At 35.5% G+C, this 20,628-nt stretch overlaps 1 protein-coding gene across 4 annotated transcripts in view; it reads left to right on the top strand.

The window, feature by feature from the left end:
- LRRCC1 (leucine rich repeat and coiled-coil centrosomal protein 1) overlaps positions 1 to 20,406 on the top strand; it is a 47,879-nt gene extending 27,473 nt beyond the window's left edge. For 3 of the 4 annotated variants that reach the window (XM_040487479.1, XM_040487480.1, XM_040487482.1), the window contains 10 exons: positions 3,698 to 3,902; positions 4,747 to 4,886; positions 6,511 to 6,712; positions 7,108 to 7,293; positions 8,035 to 8,209; positions 9,082 to 9,245; positions 13,130 to 13,338; positions 13,432 to 13,569; positions 17,278 to 17,413; positions 19,705 to 20,406. In XM_040487479.1, coding sequence (XP_040343413.1) covers positions 3,698 to 3,902; positions 4,747 to 4,886; positions 6,511 to 6,712; positions 7,108 to 7,293; positions 8,035 to 8,209; positions 9,082 to 9,245; positions 13,130 to 13,338; positions 13,432 to 13,569; positions 17,278 to 17,413; positions 19,705 to 19,827 — 1,678 coding nt within the window. In that variant the 3' untranslated portion in view covers positions 19,828 to 20,406. Of the gene's footprint in view, positions 1 to 3,697; positions 3,903 to 4,746; positions 4,887 to 6,510; positions 6,713 to 7,107; positions 7,294 to 8,034; positions 8,210 to 9,081; positions 9,246 to 11,622; positions 11,758 to 13,129; positions 13,339 to 13,431; positions 13,570 to 17,277; positions 17,414 to 19,704 lie in introns of those variants that run through there. The other variant, XM_040487483.1, reaches the window with a different exon arrangement.
- The last annotated feature ends 222 nt before the right edge of the window (positions 20,407 to 20,628 follow it).

Raw genomic sequence — 20,628 nt, 5'->3', positions numbered from 1 at the left:
TAAGTGAAGAAGAGCAAGAGACTGGAACAGGGATTGGCAGTTTTTTCCTGTAAAGTGTTGGTTTCTGTTAAGGGTAGGGATTGGCGAACTTTCAGCTTTAGAGGTCATATTTGGTCTCTGTTGCATTTTCTCTTCTGCAGTGGGCTTTGGTACCAGATAGCCCAAGTTTCTTATTCTGGTATTTCTGTTTTTCCATCTTATCCATTTCCATTTCCCATTTTATCTGGTTTTTTTTTTTTTTTTTTTTTTTTTTTTTTTGTCCTGTATGTATTCTTTAATGCAGGTTTGTCTTACTCCATTCTGTAAGAATACCAGTTTTCTGAAATTACAGTAACGTCATCTTCTGTTTCCTGCAGGTAATTATTTCTAAAGTGATACTTTTCCTCAAACGGTCACAAGACTTTTCTCCATAGTTCTTGTTGATTTATGTGTCTTATCCTTGAATGAGCACACTGTTTCTAGATTCAGTATTTGCCAACAGATAGCGTTTGGGAAGTTGTTCTCAGTTTCATTTCCTATCTGTTTGTACAGTGGATAAATTCCCTTCCACGATCTTAATAGATTAGTTAAGTTGATGTACACAGCTCCTAGCCCAATTCCCAGGTTCTTTTAGGCATTTAACTCAAAATGTTGTGGTACTTGTGTGTTATTTTTAATTCCCCACTACCTACTTCTCTCATACTTAGTACCCACGCATTATAAGGAAAATTATGATACTTGTCATGTGTTCTCTGAGAACCTCTGTTATATAAGCATGATGCATTATACTATTACTATTACTATTACTGTTACTGTTACTATTACTATTACTATTACACCACCCACCAACTTCCTGCCTTATTTGGTTTGGGACATGCTGTCTTTGATATAAGAAGATGCTGGTCAGGCAGGGGTAAAGAAACAGAATGGATAAATTAACAGTCTATGACGGGCTCAGAAAAACAGTACTCTTATTTGCATTAGGTGCATACTTAGCTAACAGAGTGCAGTGGTAGATTTACAGAGCCCCTGGGACCCTGAGTCATGGAAGAGAGGATAGGGGTGCCTGAGTGGCTCAGTTGGTTAAGCGGCCAACTTCGGCTCAGGTCATGATCTTGCGGTCCGTGAGTTCGAGCCCCGCGTCAGGCTCTGTGCTGACAGCTCAGGGCCTGGAGCCTGTTTCAGATTCTGTGTCTCCCTCTCTCTGACCCTCCCCCGTTCATGGTCTGTCTCTCTCTGTCTCAAAAATAAATAAATGTTAAAAAAAAAAATTTAAAAACAAAGAAAAAGAGAGGATATATCCTCCCGCCCCCCGCTCCCACACTTTTACGAAGTTATAGTTTTATGAGGCAAAGCGCGAGTGTTTTAGGGGTGGTTTTTATTTTAACTTAGTTTTGTTTTTCTTCTAATCAAAATTTCTTCCAGACTTTGACATTATGTTTTCTCTTGTTTTTAATTGTAGGTGTATGAATTTTTGCTTTATTCTGTATTGTAGGTATTATTTAATGGGATTTTTGAGGAGGCAGTGTCTGGGGCTGCTAGCCAGCTTCCATTTAAATTGAAAGGCTTTGGGCACACTTCATCTTTATCCTTGCTTAACTTCTCCATTGTTGTCCATGTTTACCATGTTATATATTCGTTATTTTCTTAAAAATTCAGCTTCAATCATTTCTGATTTGCCTTTTATTTATACCTCAAATGTTCGTTTGGCATTAGATCCTCACACACTTTCATATCCCCTTAAGGGACTTGGTAGGGACTCTGCATTCCTCATCCCTAATAGAGTCTAACATCTAGGCGCCATGTTCTGAATATACGTTATTTCAGAAACTCAATCTTCTCTACTATGCTTTTAACACATAACCTATAAACCCCCAAATCTTTATATGTCATCCAGATCTCCTTGATGAACAACAGATCTGATCATCTGATTATCTACCAGAAATACCTTGTGTACCTTGCTCATAAGTGTCTTAAATCAATATGTCCACAAGTAGACTTATCCTGCTCCCTTATTTTATATTCTCTGTTCTAATAAATGATGTCTCATCCAGTCAGCCACCAAAGCTAGCAATTTAGGAATCATTTTTTTTTTTTTTTTTGCTTCTTTCTTGTTCTCATATCCCATAACCAGTTGGTACTGGTATCTTCTTTATTCTACTTGCTAAAAGATGTTGAACTATCTTTTCTTTATCCTGAGACTGTCACCTTAGTTTAGGCCCTTATCTCTTGCTTAGATGGTTGTTCTGATTGTACTGATCCGTAGCTGCTCTGCCTCATTCACCAAATATGGTGGTCCACAGAATAAAGGCTAATACTCTTTCACACCAAACTGGCGTTGAGAAAGTAAACAAAGGAAGACCAGTTCGGAGACTACTCTCAAACGGAAGAGGAGACATAGTAAGGATAAGAATTGGAGAAATGACTAGTATAGCATCTGATGGATATATGTACTTTTTTCAGTTGTGGCTTGGAAATTATAGTAAATATATATAGGAGTGGCTGCCTAGCTCAGTAATTTATTCATGAGGCTGTGTCTTTGCTGTTTGTTGTCCCATTTTCTTTTTAAAAAAATTTTTTTAAGTTTATTTATTTTGAGAGAGACAGTGCAAGTGAGGGAGGAGCAGAAAGAGAGTGGAATTGGGGAGAGACAGAATTCCAAGCAGGCTCCACACTGTCAGTGCAGAGCCTGATGCGGGGCTTGAACTCATGAAACCATGAGATCATGACCAGAGCCAAAACCAAGAGTCAGAGGACGCTCATCTGACTGAGCCACCAGGCACCCATGTTGTACCATTTTCAAACACCAGACTTGTATTCTTTCATCATTTGCCTCTCTGCCTATATAATATTGGTCAAGAGATGAACATCTGACCCACGCTGGGTAAACGAAATGCCTTAGTCCATGGCCACAGTGATTGGTGCATACAGTGGGCATATGAACCAAATTGGACTAATCAGACCTTTCCTAGAACTCTCTTCTAAGTTGAACTAGAGGAAGATAATCTTTTCTATTTGGTCCTCAGGGCTGTTAGGATGTGAGCCCATTTCCTTCTCTCCATACTTTACAAGGAAGCCTACATTAGGAAAACAGAAACCAGACTGTAGAGAATTACAAATAGCCCTTATCGTCTTCATGTCCTTGGTTTCAGGGGCTCCTCAGAATAGTGCACCCCATTCTCTGAATGGTCATGTAGGTCAACAGATTCTCTCTTTTAACTTAGTTAAGAGTTTTCAGTTGTAATCAAATGGTTCCAACTATTACAAAGCTGGGATCAATACTTTGTCAAAGTTAACTTCCAGGTATCTATTTATATATCAATTCTCTCACAGCTTTGTAACTGTATCCATGTCTCTTCCCTCTCCTTGAACTCCTTAAAGGCACAGGCTGTATCTTAATCCATCTAGCTTGCTTTTAAGCCCATACCTAGCATAATGTCTGAAACAAATTAGGTGTTTAATAAAGTTTTGCTGTTGAATAGCAAAGTTCATATAAGATAAAATTTTATTAATTTGTATGGAGTGTTTTCCCTTTTGGCACAGTGTTTGTTTCAGGGATGGGAGAGAGTTGTATTATATTGTTTTTCAGCCATTTTTACCTAATGAGGATTTGAAAACTACTTCAAATTTCCCCTTTACTGTAACCTTTAATGTTTACTACAATTTTTAACCTTTTGTATGTGTAATACACTTAAAACCACATTCAATTTCGCTTTAGGTTAAAGGAAATTATATATAAAGAGAGAAATTCCAAAGCACAACTCGAAGTTATGGTTCACAAACTTCAAAACGAAGTAAAAAATCTAAGTATTGAATTAATCAAAGCAAGAGATCAACAAGAGTATCACATTAGACACTTAAGAACCCTGGAAAAAGCATTAGAAAAAATGGAGAGGCAGAAGGGACAACAGCAAGCAGCACAGGTATTTCTCTTTAAATCCGTCAACCATGTGAATTAACACAAATTCATAGCTTTCATCTTGAAACAAGTTATATTGTTATAGAGTAAACTTCAAAGATGTTAGACTATATGCAAAAATTAATTTAAATGTAACAATTCCTGTGGAATTCTTTCTTTTTCTTTTTTTTTTTTTAAAGATTTTATTTTGGGCATTTGGGTGGCTCAGTCGGTTAAGTGTCAGACTCTTGATTTCGTCTCAGGTTATGATCTCACGGTTCATGGGTACAAGCCCCCACATCTGGCTCTGTGCTGACAGTGCAGAGCCTACTAGGGATTCTCTCTCCCTCTCTCTCTGACCCTCCACCCCACGTCACTTTCATGCTAAAAATAAAAGTAATCTCTACACCCAATGTAGGGTTTGAACTTAGCAACCCCCCGATCAAGAGTCGGATGCTCTACCAACTGAGCCAATCAGGCCCCCCACTCCCCACCATGGAGTTATTTCTGACTAGCACTTGCAAAGCAGTTTTAAGAATAGTTGGTGGAAATATTGGAGGTTATTAGGCTTATGTTCTGGGAGCCAAGTTTTAAAAGTCTCTTTGGGGATCCCAAAGATATTTCATTTTCATGCCTTTTGAGTGGAAGTTATTGAGGTCTATGATGTAACTAAACAATAGTTAATGCTAGTCCGATGCTTCTAAGACTGTACTTTTATGTGACCATGGCATCATTAATTTAATAAATTGGCAAAAAAATCACCTTAGTCACCAGGTTCTATTTAGAAGTCAGTTTTCTTTGGGGAAGTAGCATTAAAATAGAAGCAGGGAGAGTATTATCTAAATACTGTAATGTATATATTTACTCAGATACGACTTATCCAAGAGATGGAGCTCAAAGCTGCTGCTGCTGATAGAGAAATAAACTTACTTAGAACTTCTCTTCATCAAGAAAAGGAACAAGTACAACAACTTCATGAAGTTCTTACATTGAAAGAACAAGAACACAGGTAAATGAAAAATACATCAGGAAAATGACTTTTAAAAATAGAGAAAGAAAGCTTCTTGGTTCCTCCCTACCTTACTCACTTACCTAAAGCTAGACTGATTGATCAGTGCTGAAGTCTGACAGAATTAGCTCATGGAAAATAACATGTTTAGGTATGCATTAAAATCAGTCTTATAGAAAGAACTGATAGCTTAAAAACAAATAGGTGGCTTTATTGAGGTAAGAACTTATAACAATGAAGCTCATTTTGCATCTTTTCAAGCCCAACCAAAAGTCAGTCATTGTAGTAGAGAAAACTATTTTTTTTTAATTTTTTTTTTTTAATGTTTGTTTATTTTTGAGAGAGAGAGACAGAGACAGAGTGTGAGCAGGGGAGGGGCGGAGAGAGAGGGAGACACAGAATCGGAAGCAGGCTCCAGGCTCAGAGCTGTCAGCAAGGAGCCTGACGCGGGGCTCGAACTCAGAGTGTGAGGTCATGACCTGAGCTGAAGTCGGACGCTTAACCGACTGAGCCACTCAGGCACCCCGAGAAAACTATTTTAATTGACCCCCAGGTAACTGCCTGTTAAATTAATCAATAGCCTTTATTCCTCTGTAGTGCAGGAGTCAACAAACTTTTTCTTTGAAGGGCCAGATAGAAAATATTTTAGGCTTTGCAGGCCATACCTAACTATATTTTTGTAGTAATAAAGTAGCCATAAGCAATATGTAAATGAATGGGCATGGCTATGTTCCAATAAAAGTTTATTTCCAAAAAAAAGAGTCTCCGGCCAGATTTGGTCCATCACTTATAGTTTGCCAGCCCTGCTCTGTGGAGTCCACAATAATTTGAACACTTGCAGCTAGTTATCTACTTACTGCCCTACCAGTTGAATTGTGTATTTGTAGGAGTTAATTGTGTTTGTTACCAAACCTGTTTTGTTTTTGCCCTTATGTAAATGAAATTTTTACTGTATAAATTTAAATTTTGATGCACTGGGGAAAATTGTCAACATGTGCAGGGGCAGAACGACTATAAAAGATGAGGGGGGAAATAATTGTAAAAATCTAAAATTTTGCACTTAGTTTCCTTCGCAGATATCTTTTAACTTCTTGTTCTGATTTAAAGAAACCAAAACTAGAAATAATGGATTTTGTATTATGGGTTTGACTTATTCAGGAAAAATAGTGGAAAACTGTAAAGAATTAACTCATATTTAAATAAACTTGCCCTGTATATCAAAAGACCAGTGAATACTTTCACACTTTAACTGATTTTTTTCTCTTAACCAACCACCAGTACCAGTCAGACTATATTAGTTGTATGTCATGGTTGTATGTCAAAGAAGATACAGTGAAGTAGAACTTGACTTCTACAAATGCACCTGAAGAATTTTAGAAATCATAAAATGATTCTGAACTATCTCAGTGAAGTTAAGATACAGCAGACCCCTTTTATCCCCATCACCACTGAATACATATAGTCTTCGTCTAACTACCATCCTCCGCCAGGTTTTTGAAAGTGACAAGCTGATTTTAAGTTAACAATAGAGAATATAGAATATTTAATAACTATTTAAACAGCCTTAAAGTTTTTCTTTCCAGATGAATAGCATCCTGCGATTTTTATTTGTATTTCATTCCAGGAAAGAACTTGAAACAAGGGAGTTTCTCAGTGATGCTGAGTTCCAAGAAGCCTTAGCTAAAGAAGTAGCTAAAGAAGAAAGAAAGCATGAACAAGATATAAAAGAGTACCAAGAAAAAATTGACACATTAAACCAACAGTATATGGATTTAGAAAATGAATTCCGTATTGCTTTAACTGTTGAAGCCAGAAGATTTAAAGATGTAAGAATTGGCATCTAGCTTTTTATTGAAAACAAAATCAGCAAGATATGGTTGGATGAGAGGACTACATTTTAGAATTCTAGCTTGATTTACATGTTGCCTCTATGATTTTAAGCAAATTACTTAAATTCTTAGAGCCTTAGTTTCTTAACAAAAATATAGCTACTCTTCAGTGCTGTTGCAAAAACTGAGTGAGATTATAAATGGTCAAGTAAAGACAGCACCGGAATAAGAATTGGGAAGCCTGAATTCTATTTCTATAGAGCAGGGGATTGGCAAACTAAAGACCCTAGGCCTATTTTTGTAAATAAAGTTTTATTAGAACACAGCCACAGAAACAAATTGTTTCTAAATATTTGGAGAACTGCTATTTATAATGCAATTTTGAAATATAGGTTAAAGATGGTTTTGAAAATGTTGCAACTGAGTTAGCAAAGAGCAAGCATGCTCTTGTTTGGGCTCAACGAAAAGAAAATGAATCTTCCTCTTTAATTAAAGATTTGACCTGTATGGTGAAGGAGCAAAAAACAAAACTTGCAGAAGTTTCGAAATTGAAACAGGAAACAGCAGCAAATTTACAGGTAAAACATTAAAACATTTTATTTCCTCTTTAATTTTTTATATCATAGTCTCATGTATATTGTGATGATTTTAATGCTAAGTATATATATGCATATGAGAAAAGTAATATAACTAGGAGATTAAACAATGACTTCACAGATTGTATTGCTTACACTAAAATGGTATTTAAATAAAATAAGTGAATTTAAGAACTGTACTTAGGTAAATAGGTTCCAGTTGTCTGTGATACAGCAGAAATTGTGATGGTGATACTCACATGGTTGAGGTTCGGGAAATGGCACACAAATTGCTGATAGTCTTGTGGTGGTGATGGTTGTCTTTAGATAGACCTAGCTGTAGTAATTCTTAAATTAACCTTTTTAGTGCTGTTGTCTCAGTTTTAAACATTAGCTGTATTTTGCCCAAGAAAACTTAATTCCAGAAAGCGACCTTTAGATTATTGATATAAATGCTGGGTGAGAAATTTTGAGTATTACATGTATAATTGCTCTTTTAAGATAACTGATATTAGAATAAAATTCAGCGTTCTTAAAGGAATAGTCCCTTAAAATTTGACTTTTTATTTTATGACGTACACTTATCTTAAAATGAAAACCTTTGTAATGTAAAATTTAGGAGCATTTACTTTGTATTTGGTTAGATAACAATTTTTCTCCTAAAATGCAAAAAGTAAAAAATTGAGCACTTAAATGTAATACTGCGCTTTTTTTTTTTTTTTGATGTTTTTTGGGGATATACAGAATCAAATCAACACCCTTGAAATCTTGATTGAAGATGACAAGCAGAAGAGTATTCAAATAGAACTTCTCAAGCATGAAAAAGTCCAGCTCATTTCTGAGCTAGCCGCCAAGGAATCACTAATTTATGGTTTAAGGACAGAAAGAAAAGTATGGGGGCATGAGCTGGCACAACAAGGTAAAATTTTCAAAGGGAAAATAGCTCATTCTTCTAAACCAACAATTCTGGGTATTGATGAGAAAAACAAGCACTCATTAATTCTGCCTAAGACATACCAAAAAAAGGCAACGCTTTATATGGAAGGATAAGTAAGCATTTGCCAGCCAAACAGCCAAATGAAATGCCTAAGATGTGAAATAGTTTATTACACTAGTTAGGAAGTTACAGCTCTGATTTTTTTCTTAATTTTGGTTTTCTTCCCAACATAATTTGGTTACTTTTCTGATCAGGTATACATTTACAGTGCTTCAACTAAGTCATTGAAATAATTCTTACACAGTGATTTTAAATTATTTGTATAGTATGCAGTATTCATATTTTTTTCCTAAAAATTTGGTAACACTTTTGTTATACATAGAGAAATGTGAGAATAGTGTATGAATGAAAACCACTTTAGGTGTAGGTATATTTACTCTTAGTCTTCTTTCTTTTCCAATCACTAAAGCAAGAGATAGACACTGTTTTATGGCCTTCATAGATTACAAATTATGAATAGCTAGATGTTGGTCTTAGTGGAGAATTGCTCATTTGTCCATTCCATATAAGAATCTTTAATATGATTGTTTGAATGTCATAAGTTGATCAATTAAATATCACATGTCTGAGTTACTTGTTTTTGATTTGTGGCTTTAGGTTTTCCAAATAGCCACAGGTGTTTAAAGGGCCTTTTGGTTCTTTTCCCGTTTCCTTTTATATTATGCTTTATGTATTTTGGGTTTTTATTCAGTTTTTTTTATTTACTTTTTATTTACATTGTTAAATTAGATATTCATAAAATACAAATTCTCCAAGATTTTAAAAGTTTGTAACTCATGATGTTTATTTCTCAGGATCGTCTCTAGCCTTAAATCGTGGCAAATTAGAGGCTCAAAATGAAAGTTTATGTAGAGAGAATGAGTCTCTGAGAAAGGCAAATGAACGTGATAATGATGCATTAAGAATTAAGTGCAAAATCATAGAAGACCAAACTGAAACCATTGGAAAATTAAAAGTTGTAAGTTTGATACTTTATTTTGGGAAAAGAGCATGTGGCAGTTTTGTAAATCTGTGGATCAGAGTATCGAATAAATATCTGTCTCAGTGAATCCCAACTGTTGTGGAATTTGGGACATTATCAGATGTTTCCTTATGTAATCTATGCCCTTTGCCTTTTAAAATGACTGTATGGCCTTTATTAACTTTAAATTACTTTTACCTCAGAATTTTATGGGATGTTATCATGGTCCTGTGAAATAACTGAAAATAATGTTATTAAAGGGTTAAGAATCTTAAGAAAATTAATGTTTTATGTGTTTAAAATATCCATTTAGAGCACTGTTTAGGATCTCCTAATATTGCTAAATTCTGAAAATTGTGACAAAACCCAACTATTCTGTATTTAAAAGTAGAAATAGTTTGTAAAATTATGCTTGTTCCCAGGGGAAACCATTTCACCTTCTTCTCCAATATGGCATATCTTAATAGAGAATAAATACTACTAGGTTCACTTGTTTCAAAGTATGTTACATGAAAATTTTCTAGAGAAATTTTTTGAAAGTTATCTTGAGCACTGAATCAAATTTGATCTCCAAAATTTTCTTCTAGAGATTATCTCTTACAGTGTAAAACTGAGCCTGGCTGGCTCAGTGGGTTAAGTGTTCAACTCTTGATTTCAGCTCAAATCATAATCTCAGGGTTCGTGAGATTGAGCCCTGCGTTGGGCTCCACACTAACAGTGAGGAGCCTGCTTGGGATTCTCTCTCTCCCTCTCCCTCTCTTTCTGCCCCTCCTCCACTCACACATGTTCTCTCTCTCTCTCTCTCTAAAAATAAATATTTTTTTAAAAAGTGTAAAAACTGAGAAAGGAGTATTTAAAAAACTTCTAAATGAGATTATCACCCATTAAAAGTAACAACTCATTCTTCAGAGTAGCTATAACTGCCCAAGATTTAATTTTCTTTTTCTTAGTCATTTTTAAGAAACTCCTTGAGAACTTGACTTTATCAAGTACAGAAAATAAATCTGTATCACCATGTTGCTATATCCTTAGCTAGGTTTAGGCCATGAATGCCTGAATTGTATCACTCTAAGCAATTACATTGTTGTTCACTCCATTGAAATTTGGTTTCAGTATATCCAAAATTTCAAATATATCTGTCATACATGCCAACGTGCAGTGAAAATTATTGAAATTTTTTAGCAGCAAGCCTTTTTTCTTGTTTGAAAATTCTAGCCAAACATATTTTCCTTTGAGTTAAGCTAAGTATGAAGCAGAAAGACTTGTGATTTGCGTTTTAAATTTCACAAAGCAAACAGGGGATACTATGGGTACAAGACATTGATTTGACAAAGCTACTTCTACAGAAGACTACTGCCTTCTTGTCAGTCTCAGGGCAGGAAGGAAATGACTAGTAATGAATGATACAGTGGAGCCAAAACACTGTTGAGTTTTAGTTTTAGAGTTTTGGTTTTAAAAAAAAAGTTCAGATTTTTCAACCCATCATTCTTTTCCCATAACTTACTACATTTACTTTAGAGAACACTGCACAGCCTCACAGGTGTGAGTATTAGGGTGCTTTCCCACCAACCATGTAACAGAGAGAGATAGTTAGGTATAATTTCTTTCAGCAGTAAATTCATCTAAAACCGATAATGACCTTTATCTATTGTTAAGTTGGATGTTCATAGAATAGAAAACCTTCAGGTCTTTTAAAGTTTGTCACTGATCGTGTTGTTTCTCAGGATTTTCATTAGCCCAAAATCATGGGAAATTAGTGGCTCATATTGAAAGTTTATAGAGAGAGAACAAGTCTCTGCAAAAGGCAAATGAACCTGATACTGATGTTTGATGTTTTGGAGTGTGATATTTTCAATTAAATGGAATCTATAGTTAGCTTCTGACTATGGGAATCAGAAGCAGAAGTTTTTTTAAAAATTCTGTTTCTGCCCCATATATTATTTTGGTATTTTTCAGTATATCTGGGTCATAGTACTCTCTGATGCTGCAATGTTTATCATTCTTTTTGATTAATAGGGTTATTTCATAATAATTTTTTATAGCTTTTGTGAACTCCCATAACATGTCGAGACTGCTCACTCTTAGTGCTTCAGAGAGTCGGGGACAAAATAAACAATTCATGACTTTTTTGCAAATGTTGGTCAAGACTAGGAGACTACCCAACATCTTTGCTTAGAGTTTTGCATATGTAACACACTGAGGAATTGAACTGCATTGTTTATAATTCTTATGAATATATACTTAAATTGGCCTTTCCCAGTATTTGTGTGTTTGCCTCCATCTTGTTCCCAAAAGGAAAAAAGGCAAGGTGGAGTGGAGCAGAGGAAAGAGGGTAAAAATAGGAACTGCCAATTTCATCTATTCTCACTTACAGAGACTGATACCAGTAGTCGGTGTGTAGCAGACTGTTCCAGACATCCAGGCATGCCCCGACAAAGCAAAGAAATAGTCATTGGAATAAATCACCTATAGGAAGCCTAATCCCTGCAGACATTTAGCGCTGCCTAAGGTGGTTTTGATCTTTCATTATCCTCTGATTTGTAGTATGCACATACAGGATAAAGTCTGGCTCATGGTATAGAAGATAGCATAAAAAGTTTGGGGAGATGTAAACCCTGTTCTTATGTGACATTTTAATAGTGATAAAATCATGCTTTGTTTTGAGGTAAAGCATTTATTTGCTCATCCTGATGCAGAAAGCACTTCTGTTGAATATAGTAGAAATAGCAGTTTAATTAGTGCCACACGTACTGTGCATATCAGTATTTGCTGTATCTGTCATCCACCTAGAGTTTTCTTTCTCTTTCTGTCATGCAAACATTTTTTCAAGTGCAAAATTACAGTAATTGAAAATTTTTATTGTGCCGCTTTTCCTTCTCCCTCTATGATTGATAATTGCTAACTTAACTTATTGAAATAAAAAGTGTAAAGGGCATAAGAATTTTATCTTCCTTTTTTTTTTTTAATTTTTTTTTCAACATTTTTTATTTATTTTTGGGACAGAGAGAGACAGAGCATGAACGGGGGAGGGGCAGAGAGAGAGGGAGACACAGAATTGGAAACAGGCTCCAGGCTCAGAGCCATCAGCCCAGAGCCCGACGCGGGGCTTGAACTCAGGGACCGCGAGATCGTGACCTGGCTGAAGTCGGACGCTTAACCGAATGCGCCACCCAGGCGCCCCCCTTTTTCTTTTTTTGTAATTTTTTAATGTTTATTGGTTTTTGAGAGAGACAGAGCATGAATAGGGAAGGGGCAGAGAGAGAGAGAGGGAGACATAGAATCTGACTGAGTCAGGCTTCAGGCTCTGAGCTGTCAGCAGAGCCTGGTGTGGGGCTGGAACCCACAAACTGTGAGATCATGATCTGAGCAGAAGTCAGACACTTAACTGACTAAGCCATCCAGGTGCCCCTAGAATTTTCTTTCTTTTTTTTTTTTTTTTAAAAAATTTTTTTTTAAACGTTTATTATTTTTGGGACAGAGAGAGACAGAGCATGAACGGGGGAGGGGCAGAGAGAGAGGGAGACACAGAATCAGAAACAGGCTCCAGGCTCCGAGCCATCAGCCCAGAGCCTGACGCGGGGCTCGAACTCACGGAGCGCGAGATCGTGACCTGGCTGAAGTCGGACGCTTAACCGACTGCGCCACCCAGGCGCCCCGAGAATTTTATCTTTCTTAATAGCACTTAAAACAAAGTAGTAGTGATGTTTCTTGTTGATTGTTATTAAAAAATGTCCTGTAAATCTTTTTGAAAACACTTAGTGAATATAGAGTTTATTTTTTAATCTGTAGTTTTTAGAATCATTTTAAACCATTAAATCCAAATAGGAAATGAGACATCTGGGTTAATAAAAATAAAGTGCTGATTTTTTTGTTTCTCTAAGTGTGTACAAGAAAAAGAACAACAAATCAAAGTATTACAAGAAAAGATCATTGAAATACAAAAATGTACCCAAGAACAACTTGATGAAAAATCTTTACAACTGGATGACGTAATTGAAAAACTGGAAAGACACAATGAAAGAAAAGAAAAACTAAAACAGCAGTTGAAAATAAAGGAATTAGAACTTGAAGAAATTAGAAAAGCTTATAGGTATTATATAGTATTTCCTATTGAGAAATAAAATGTGGCTTAATAGTTTCATATAACTAATTTTATTTTTTAAATTATTTCTTTTTGTATTAGTACACTTAATCAGAAGTGGCATGATAAAGGAGAGCTTCTAAGTCATCTGGAAATGCAAGTAAAAGAAGTAAAAGAAAAATTTGAAGAGAAGGAAAAGAAACTTAAAGCGGAAAGAGACAAAAGTATTGAACTACAAAAGTAAGTCCTAAAATATGTGGGAGATCTTTCTATTTATTTATTTATTTGTTTATTTATTTATTTATTTATTTTAATATGAAATTTACTGTCAAATTGGTTTCCATAAAACACCCAGTGCTCATCCCAACAGGTGCCTTCTTCAATGCCCATCACCCACTTTCCCCTCCCTCCCAACCCCCCATCAACCCTCAGTTTATTCTCAGTTTTTAAGAGTCTCTTACGGTTTGGCTCCCTCCCTCTCTAACCTCTTTTTTTTTCCTTCCCCTCCCCCATGGTCTTCTGTTAAGTTTCTCAGGATCCACATAAGAGTGAAAACATATGGTATGTGTCTTTCCCTGTATGCCTTATTTCACTTAGCATAACACTTTCCATTTCCATCCACATTGCTACAAAAGGCCATATTTCATTCTTTCTCATTGCCAAGTAGTATTCCATTGTATATATAAACCACAACTTCTTTATCCATTCATCAATTGATGGACATTTAGGCTCTTTCCGTAGTTTGGCTATTGTTGAAAGTGCTGCTGTAAACATTGGGGTACAAGTGCCTCTATGCATCAGCACTCCTGGATCCCTTGGGTAAATTCCTAGCAGTGCTATTGCTGCGTCATAGGGTAGATCTATTTTTAACTGTTTGAGAAACCTTCACACTGTTTTCCAGAGTGGCTGCACCAGTTTGCATTCTCATCAACAGTGCAAGAGGGTTCCCGTTTCTCCACATCCTCTCCAGCATCTATAGTCTTCTGATTTGTTCATTTTAGCCACTCTGACTGGCGTGAGGTGATATCTCAGTGTGGTTTTGACTTGTATTTCCCTGATGATGAGGAGTGACATTGAGCATCTTTTCATGTGCCTGTTGGCCATCTGGATGTCTTCTTTAGAGAAGTGTCTATTCATGTCTTCTGCCCATTTCTTCACTGGATTATTCGTTTTTCAGGTGTGGAGTTTGGTGAGTTCTTTATAGATTTTGGATACTAGCCCTTTGTCCGATATGTCATTTGCAAATATCTTTTCCCATTCCATCGGTTGCCTTTTAGTTTTGTTGATTGTTTCCTTTGCAGTGCAGAAGCTTTTTATCTTGATGAGGTCCCAATAGTTCATTTCTGCTTTTAATTCCCTTGCCTTTGGAGATGTGTCAAGTAAGAAATTGCTGCGGCTGAGGTCAGAGAGGTTTTTTCCTGCTTTCTCCTCTAGGGTTTTGATAGTTTCCTGTCTCACATTCAGGTCCTTCATCCATTTTGAGTTTATTTTTGTGTCTGGTGTAAGAAAGTGGTCTAGTGTCATTCTTCTGCATGTTGCTGTCCAGTTCTCCCAGCACCATTTGTTAAAGAGACTGTCTTTTTTCCATTGGATATTCTTTCCTGCTTTGTCAAAGATCAGTTGGCCATACTTTTGTGGGTCTAGTTCTGGGGTTTCTATTCTATTCCATTGGTCTATGTGTCTGTTTTTGTGCCAATACCATGCTGTCTTGATGATTACAGCTTTGCAGTAGAGGCTAAAGTCTAGGATTGTGTTGCCTCTGTGGGAGATCTTTTGATTTAAACACTGGATTGGGATGGGTGAGATGTAAAAATCATATGTAAATGTATTTATGTGTATATATGGCGTGTATGAGTTATTTGGTACTTAGTGCCTAACACATAGTAGTAATTGTTGGGTGAATATTTTTTTTTATGACTGTGATTATTTTCAAACTGATTGAAACATCTAGTGATATTTTTGGCTCTTCTCTGTGGAGTTTAGAATGGGCAGTCCCTTAACTACCAGGGGCAGTGAACTCCTGAAGAAGCTAGCAGGCCTGCTAGCAGGCCTGCACAGTAGCAGGCCTGCACAAACTGAGGATGAGAGCTAATTTGAAAGAAGGGGAAGAAAATGTATACCTGGGTGCCATCGGTGTGTAGATTTTATAAAATCCCATAGAGGAAATGAAGGCTTCACCTTGTAAACTATGTAACTGGACTTCTTAAAATAATTTATAAAGTTGGCTGCCTTGAAAAATAGGTAACACAGTTTAATGATCAGTTAAACTCTGGTCAAGATTAAAGAGTGGTGTGGATAAACAGCAAAATCTCATGTAGGGGTCAGTTCCCATTATATCAAATCTAATAGAACCTGGAATTTGATTTCTTATATTTTAACTCAGTGTAAATGGAAAAGGTTTTGACTGACAGTAGTGTCTTGTTTGTCTGCTAATGGACCCTGTTCCACTTTGCTTTCAACCAGCACTAATACAGGGACTTTGGCTTGGAACCTGTTGAAATTTTCTCTCCTGCCTGTCACAATTGGGAGTCTCTTATATCCTAAAAGAATAATCATTTCCTATAAATAGCAGTTCCTAAGGTTAATATAAATCATAAAGCCTGACAGTTTTCAAAATCTCTTATATTGCATTGTTTGTCATGTTGTTAATAGCAAAACAGTAAAGACCTGATTGTATACATTAATGCTTTTATGCATTGTAGACTAAGATTAGTATGTAAGATAGAAGATTTTTAACTTAATAGAATTTTAATAAAAACAGATTTTATTTATATAGCCTTTTATAATACATAAATTGGGGTACCTGGCTGCCTCAGTCAAAAGAGCATGTGACTTGTGATCGTGGGGTTGTGGGTTTGAACCCCATATTGGATATAGAGATCACTTAAATTTTTAAAAAAATACATAATTGTTTTTTTTCTTCTATCTTATTTTGCAACCAACAATAATTCTGTGAGGTTGGCAGAACAGGTAGGATTATCCTGTTTGTATAGTTTAAAAACCTTAAAAGCAGAGTTTGTGACTTGCCCTTAAGTCATACAGCTACTAAGGGTTGCTTGCATCTGGGAACATAAGAAAGACTTGATTCATGGACCCAGTGTTCGGTCTATTACTATGGGCTATGCCAAAAGCAGAAAATACGTTCATTGTGGACTTAACTTTTTTAAATGAAATTATTCATACTTAATATAAAGGAATTGGTTTTTTGCCTCTAAGAAACTTACAGCGCTAAAATTTTGTGAATACAGTACTGTTTAATGTGTTTATTAACACAGGGTTTTATCTGTTAAACATTAGCATAGAAAAGTCAGATCTACATGTTCATAAACCTAAACCTGCCTATAACGTACACTTCTCAAATTATCACACTACAAACACATGGAGAAAAAAAATTGATAGCAATCATCTATGAATGTGCTTATATATCATACCATGAGACTCAAAATAAATGGGAACCAGAGTACTCTGACTTTTACAGGATAAAAGGGTAACAAATTTTCATTGATGTTATCCTGCCCTGTTCTGTTACTAACAGATTCTGCTGGATGAACTACTTATGTCTTTTATTACCCAGGATACCTTCTTCTATTTAATGGAGTTATATATACTTGCATTAAAATGTGAATGTAAGATGGGGTGCCTGGGTGGCTCAGTTGGTTAAGCATCTGACTCTTGATTTCTGCTTAGGTCATGATCTCACGGTTTGTGAGATCAAGCCCCATGTCGGGCTCTGTGCTTACAGCGTGGAACCTGCTTGGGATTCCGTCTCTCCCTCTCTCTGCCCCTCTCCCATGCACGTGCTCTCTCTCTCTCTCTCTCTCTCTCTCTCTCTCAAGATAAATAAATAAACATTTTTTAAAAAGTGAATGTAAGAGCTGCCATCTAAGAAGAAAAGAAATCCTAATTTTTATAAACAAAGATAATATGGTTTTTGTGCTTTTTTTTAAGGGATGCGGTGGAAAAGCTTCATAGTATGGATGATACCTTTAAAAAACAAGTTGATGCAATTGTTGAAGCTCATCAAGCTGAAATAATACAACTAGCAAGTGAAAAGCAGAAATACATTGATTCTGCAAATTTCAAGGTACTATAAATAAAATTTGCTTTGGTAATCAGTATTAAATTATTATAGCTAAATAAATTATATCTTTGAGAATTATAAAGAGAAAAGGCAGTATGATTTAATGACTCAATAGATATGAAGAATGTTGCCAAAACTATTGTGCAATCAGGCCAAAATGCTAGTAATACTTAGACTAGTTGTAGAATTCTAAGGAAACCAAAATTAGAAGTTTGATTCTGATGTGCACCTGCTCCATGATCTCTGAATAAAAATTGATGTATTCCTGATCAGTCTCATATGGAAGCACCTTTGGTTACACATAGGCAGGGTAAGAATGTGAATAAGTACAATTCATCACTACCTTGGAAATAACTCCCAAGATGTGTTTTGTTAATTAGGGTTTAAGACTATCTTTGATAATCTTGAATGATATTTAATATCATCGACAGGAATTTTAGGTGTTATTAAATCAGAAGCAACATCAGAATCACCTTATAGAGCTTGTTGGTTTTGTTTTGTTTTTTAATATTTATTTTGAGAGCGAGCGCACATATGCTAGTTGGGGAGGGGCAGAAAGAGGAGCCCAAGCAGGCTCCATGCTCAGCACAGAGCCTGATGCAGGGCTTGATCTCAAGACTACGAGATCACCACTTGAGCTGATATCAAGAGTAGAATGCAGGGGTGCCTGGGTGGCTCAGTGGGTTAAGTGTCTGACTCTTGGTTTCCGCTCAGGTCATGATCTCACGGTTTGTGAGCTCGAGCCCCATGTCAAGCTCCGTGCTGACAGTGCAGAGCCTGCTTAGGATTCTCTCTCTTCCTCTTTATCTGCCCTTCCCCCTCTCACTTTCTCTGTCTCTCTCAAAAAAAAAAAAAAAAAAAAAAGGTAGAGCACTTAACTGACTGAGCCACCCAGATGCCCCTAGAGCTTTTTAATAATACATATGCATGAGCTTCCCCCCCAGAGACTTTCATTTCCTAAGTCTCTTGTATTTTAGTTAGACCCAGTTACTTTAAAACTCAGCAGGTAACACCTGTTTGGTTTGATATGTCCCCTCTATTGAGACCTACTAGATCAGTGGAACAGTTGTAAATTTCCATTTTTCCTGGATTTTGAAGTGGCAATAAGAAAGTGAGATACCTGTACGACTAGAGACTCAGAAACCAGTGACTGGGAAAGAGTTCATAAACAGAAAGAGTGACTCCATATAATTATTACAGTTGTGTGATTAGGTGACATTACCCTCAGGAGTCTATGTGCAAAGAAGGAAGCAACAAGGTCTTTGGAAATAAGGAATAAGGAGGTATAACTTGTTCAAAATGCAGTTCTTTATTTTATTTCATGTCAACAGATGTTTCAGAAGTTTTCTTTAAAAATCTACCAAGTTTAACAGGGGTGTATCAGGTAATACCAAATAAAACATAAGATTAGGCCCTTAGTTGAAAGGGAAATAATAAGTTTGATATTGGACCTCTAGTGCTGATATGACGTAATAATATCAAAGGGATGTGTCTGTTTGAGAGTTAGAGAAATGGCACCAGAGCTTAAATGTTATAATCATGAAAACATTGTAAGTTATCACATGAATATAATTTAAATTAGAAGAAATACTAATTTTCTCAGGGAAAAAACAATTAGGAAATCTATATTAGAGATTAGGAAGAGGGAGATAAACAGAAAGGAATGGTCATATTGATAGTACTGTCAGGAATGTTGTATCATAGGAGAATTTCAAGCAGAAATTAGTAGGATCAAATACAAAGAATCCTAGGAGAATATAGGTTAGGAAGAAATGATAAAACTATCTTTCAAAAAGATGGTAATTTATAACCCACAGCAATTTTAGAAATGAGATAGACTAAATTAAAGCATTTCTTTAGGAAGGGAGGTTATTTGTTTTGAAAGTTTATAAAGGAACTGATATTTTACTTGAACTCATGATTCCTTATTCATACGTAGTACAGGACAGTGGAAAGATTAAGTCAAAAGAATGGTTTCTGTCCATATACGCTACTGAGAAGCTGTATAACTTGAACAAATTTTCTAAGCTCTAAAATAGAGTTAAAATAAATGCCCATGTGCTCATCACAAGCACCCATGAGATATAGACAATATACATGTAAGTACTTTGTGTACAGTATAAACATTGATTTCCCTATTAGTATTTGAACAAGTTACATTTTACTAACCTCTTTGCTTTAAATGAATACCACAAGTTACAAAATTGAAGAGAGTAAAGTGTTGACTTTTTGTTTCAGAATACATTTTTAAAATCTATTTTCTTTAAAAAAAGTGAATGTATATGTTGATTTAGGTTCATCTAGTTGAAGAAGAAATGCGTGAACTTCTGCAAGAAACATGCAAGAACAAAAAAGCAATGGAAGAAAAAATTAAGCAACTTGCTTTTGCTCTAACTGAAATTCAGCGAGAAATGTGATGTTTCTGAGAATGAATTTAATTGAAATGGAACAGCAGACCTATTGTAAAAATGATTAAATATTGTAATAGTAGTAACTGCTACGACTTTGAAATGTCTCTTTGTACACATTTCATTCTGATTATATTTTAAAGGACTTTTGATCAAGTATTTTTTAATTGTATCTGTAGGTTTCTATAATAAATTGTTGATAATATGTGTATTAGAAAAACCTATCAACCAGATTTATGACACTTTCTTGTTTCTGTGCTATATATACATTGTTTGGCAATTACACATTTGCCTACAAATATGTAAATAGAAATTAAGATTAGTATTTAGACTATATGAGGTAAAATATTTTCATCATTGTTGTTACATTATTGTGTTGATGAAAAACTAATATATATATTGGTCATCCTTTAGTTGATGTAGCTCCATTTTTTTCATAAGTGTAGCTGAAAAGATTTGAAGTCTGTATGATAAAGATGTGGCATTCTTAACAAAGCACAGGTAACCATCTCCACATCACTCATAATGACCCCTTTTTTAGAATGCGTATGACTTTTTCATTAAAGATTATACTTAAGGTTTTATGAACATTGTCTGTTCCTCAGCAGCAACACTACTGTTCCATGCTCATTTTCCCTTCTAATCACTGTATATAAAAGAATTCTTATTTTAACTTTTGTCATCTCTTATGCTCCTATGCATGCAGAAAAAGGAAAAAACCTAAATACTATTTCTAAAAGAAAGAATATTTTGAACAGCCACTGAAGTAAGTTTTAAAAATTAAATGCAATCAGAAAAAATGCAAATGCT

Source organism: Herpailurus yagouaroundi, unplaced genomic scaffold (genome assembly GCF_014898765.1).
Source record: "Herpailurus yagouaroundi ecotype Mexico unplaced genomic scaffold, PumYag 165, whole genome shotgun sequence".
In the NCBI taxonomy this organism is placed as follows: domain Eukaryota; kingdom Metazoa; phylum Chordata; class Mammalia; order Carnivora; family Felidae; genus Herpailurus; species Herpailurus yagouaroundi.
The sequence above is the reverse complement of the archived record's forward strand: the minus strand, read 5'-3'. Positions and strand labels throughout refer to the sequence as shown.